Source organism: Aplysia californica, unplaced genomic scaffold (genome assembly GCF_000002075.1).
Source record: "Aplysia californica isolate F4 #8 unplaced genomic scaffold, AplCal3.0 scaffold00024, whole genome shotgun sequence".
Classification (NCBI taxonomy): Eukaryota; Metazoa; Mollusca; class Gastropoda; order Aplysiida; family Aplysiidae; genus Aplysia; species Aplysia californica.
The window spans coordinates 2,041,211-2,044,160 of record NW_004797294.1 but is presented as its reverse complement, the minus strand read 5'-3'; the positions used below and the strand labels follow the sequence as shown (position 1 = coordinate 2,044,160).

Sequence of the window (2,950 nt, the reverse complement as noted above, 5' to 3'; positions counted from 1 at the left end):
GAGAGAGAGAGAGAGAGAGAGAGAGAGAGAGAGAGGGAGAGAGAGAGGAAGACAGAGAGAGAGGGAGAGAGAGAGAGAGGGAGGGAGGATGAGAGAAATGATTGCTATCACAAAAGCATATACATGGAAGTCGAATGGACTGATACATTGCTTATAATTTTAATAGGCATTATTTGTACTGTGGAGTCCTCTTAAACTGGATTAAGTTAATCCAAAAACAGTGAAAAGACGAAAGAAAATAAATCTCTGCTTTTTTTCTTCCTTCTTTGTCTTTATAAGAGAACTACCGATTAGCAGAAATGCTCCCATTACTAAACTGAAAAGAATTTCGAGGGTTATGTCATCAAAATCTTCACTAACAACCCTCAAGTAATGCAAACCATCGAGTCATATGCACTTAAAGACAGTGAAACAGAAGAAAGATACACGAAAATGCAAGTCTTTCCATTGCAGGCCAGAGAGAGGCATCACCAGTGTACAGTTGTAAGCTGTCAAAATGGTTTTTTTCATTTTTGGCGCCAAATTTTCAAATTTACTAAATGAAAAGCCAGATCAATTACTCTACTTTTGTGAAACAATCAAATTAAAACTGTGGCTAGTTTTTAAAAAATAAATTAGAATTCAAATTTTGATAGAATGTTTTTTAAAAATAGTTATGCTGACAAGAAGCCTCTATATCTCGAAATTGGTGTGAATAAAAAAAGGCGTTTTGTCAGCTTACGGCAGTGTACCATTTGCCTACATGGTATCAAGCACATTGTTAGGCCTACACAGTGTGTGTAGGCCAAGTGACACAAGGATAGCAAATGAACATCTGCCGTGCGGACCTTCAGTTGGGCATGCACCACTGCCTGTGCAAAGAGGGTTCACATGGGTCCTATATAGGCCTATTATGAGCATGTGATGGCAAGTAATGTGTTTCATGACGTCACTGGCATAGATAGGGCTTTCTTTCTCACATCTTAATCTACTCTTTCATCTGTTCTGTGTCACTGTTTGACTGATTAAGCAAGCCGACAGTATCGAAAGGAAAGCAAAATATGATGCGTTCAGCCTGTAGCTCAAATAGCAATTACTGAAAGAGGTAGATAAAAACTTTCAAAAAAGAAACTAACTGCAAACATGACATGCCCAAATCTATGCTGTCGACAATCATTGCTATTTCAGCAACTGAAAATCCAGCTAAAAGGAAGAAAATCCGGTGGCCCTGCAGATTTTTGTTCAAACGGACTCCACTGTAGTTATTAAAAAATGTTCGATATCACTGGATACATTGACAATAGCAAAGTACACAGCAAACAGGAGAATAAAATAGTCCAAAAAAATTTGTTCTTATGACAAATGAAAATATTATGTACATGATAAGGGCTGCATCAGAAGTCTTCACACTGTCCATGAAAATAAGTCACAGAAATTTTTAACTTAAGTTGTTACATTATATCACAAGGAGATTGAAAACATTAAAACAAAATGAATTCTGATCACTCCCACCCACAACCTTTCCAATACACTTAATACTTTATAATACTCCCCTTAATGAACTTACATCCTCTGAAAATAGTTTTCACGTAAAAATGGAAATAAGTTGAAGATAGTAGTAAAGTCTATTGTAGATTCCAGGAAAATCCAAAGATGTATCGTATACTGAATTTAGGGTGTTCCACCATGTACATGAGTACTTGTTCCTTGATTTGTTGTAATAACTTTTACAATATCTTAAAATAAACTCTTGAGATTTAAAAAACCCACAATTTTCCTGAACTAAAGATCTCTACAACTTCAATTCCATTAACTTATTTTATTTGAAAAATGCAGAAAAATGGTATGAATCCGAGGTACCCCTATAGTTCTATATGTAGTCATTTTTGTCCAATTACTCTCCTTGTAGCTTCATAGTCTAAGTAAAGACTTAGGATGCAACCCTCAAAACTTGGAAAAAAAAACAGCATGACATTTATTTATAGGTCTATTCCTTTGTTTTACAAGGAAGCAGTATTAATTCTAACACTTAACATTCATAGCAAACAAAAATCAATATGTTCATGTTTACTTAAAGCCTTCTAGAAAGAAGGCAAACTGTTATCGTCATTACGGGGTCATTTTTTCGATTCCATTCTCCACAGTGGGCAATGGGTGTGCAACCTCCAACAATCTTTTCCTCGGTATACCCATGTCATGTAGAGCATGTAGAGGAGTATCACTTCCCAAGGGGCTTACATCTCTAACAAAAGTTGAAGGAAGCATTGTTATGCCAACATTTGATTGAGTAGGAGTCACAGAAATGCCCTCTAATTCAAGAAGGTCAAATTGGTCTACTTGTGAATATGAACTACCTTGCTGTGAGAGAAGATCAAATTCACTTATAACTGAATTTTCACGAACTTGAACAATGGCTTGTTCTGGAACAGTATCATACAATTCAGTAAAATTGCTTGATACATCCACTGAAGTTGGAAATGAATTTTGAACTGCCTGCTCATTGCTACTTCCATAACAAAGAACATTAGTATTTTCATGACTCGTTTCATTCTGCAAGAAAGTCCTAATCTTATTAATTTCGTCCAAGTCAGTATCATTCCAATTACTCTCAGAGATATCATCAGGAGCCTTCTGTTCAAGAACTTCTTGGAGTAAGCCCAGAGCAAGCTCAGAGTTGTCATTCCTTTTCTTTTTGAGTAGCCCTTCCACATACGTCTTCATGTTGAAATCATTCGTTCTTTCCAGTTCAGGTAAATGAACAAGAAACGAGTTATCCTCATCCACAGCTGAAGATATACAGAAACAGCTATTAGGGGGGTTCTTTCAAAAGGATAGAGAAAGGTTCAAACCTGAAAATTGAAGCATGTGATAAAAATTTTACAAGAAGCAGGAATAAAAAACCCCCCAGATGCTTTAAAAGATGTTTAATATCAGATGATCCTGTTCTAATGGCCACCCATCCAAGACAATA

The 2,950-nt window shown here is 36.1% G+C and overlaps 1 protein-coding gene across 1 annotated transcript in view; it reads right to left on the bottom strand.

Annotated features, from left to right (window-relative positions):
* Positions 1-140: 140 nt before the first annotated feature.
* Positions 141-2,950, bottom strand: part of LOC101858324 — an 8,999-nt gene continuing 6,189 nt past the window's right edge. Inside the window, exon 5 of the mRNA XM_005090981.3 lies at positions 141-2,765. Within this exon, the coding sequence (XP_005091038.1) occupies positions 2,089-2,765 (677 nt within the window). The 3' untranslated portion in view covers positions 141-2,088. The remainder of the gene's footprint in view (positions 2,766-2,950) is intronic.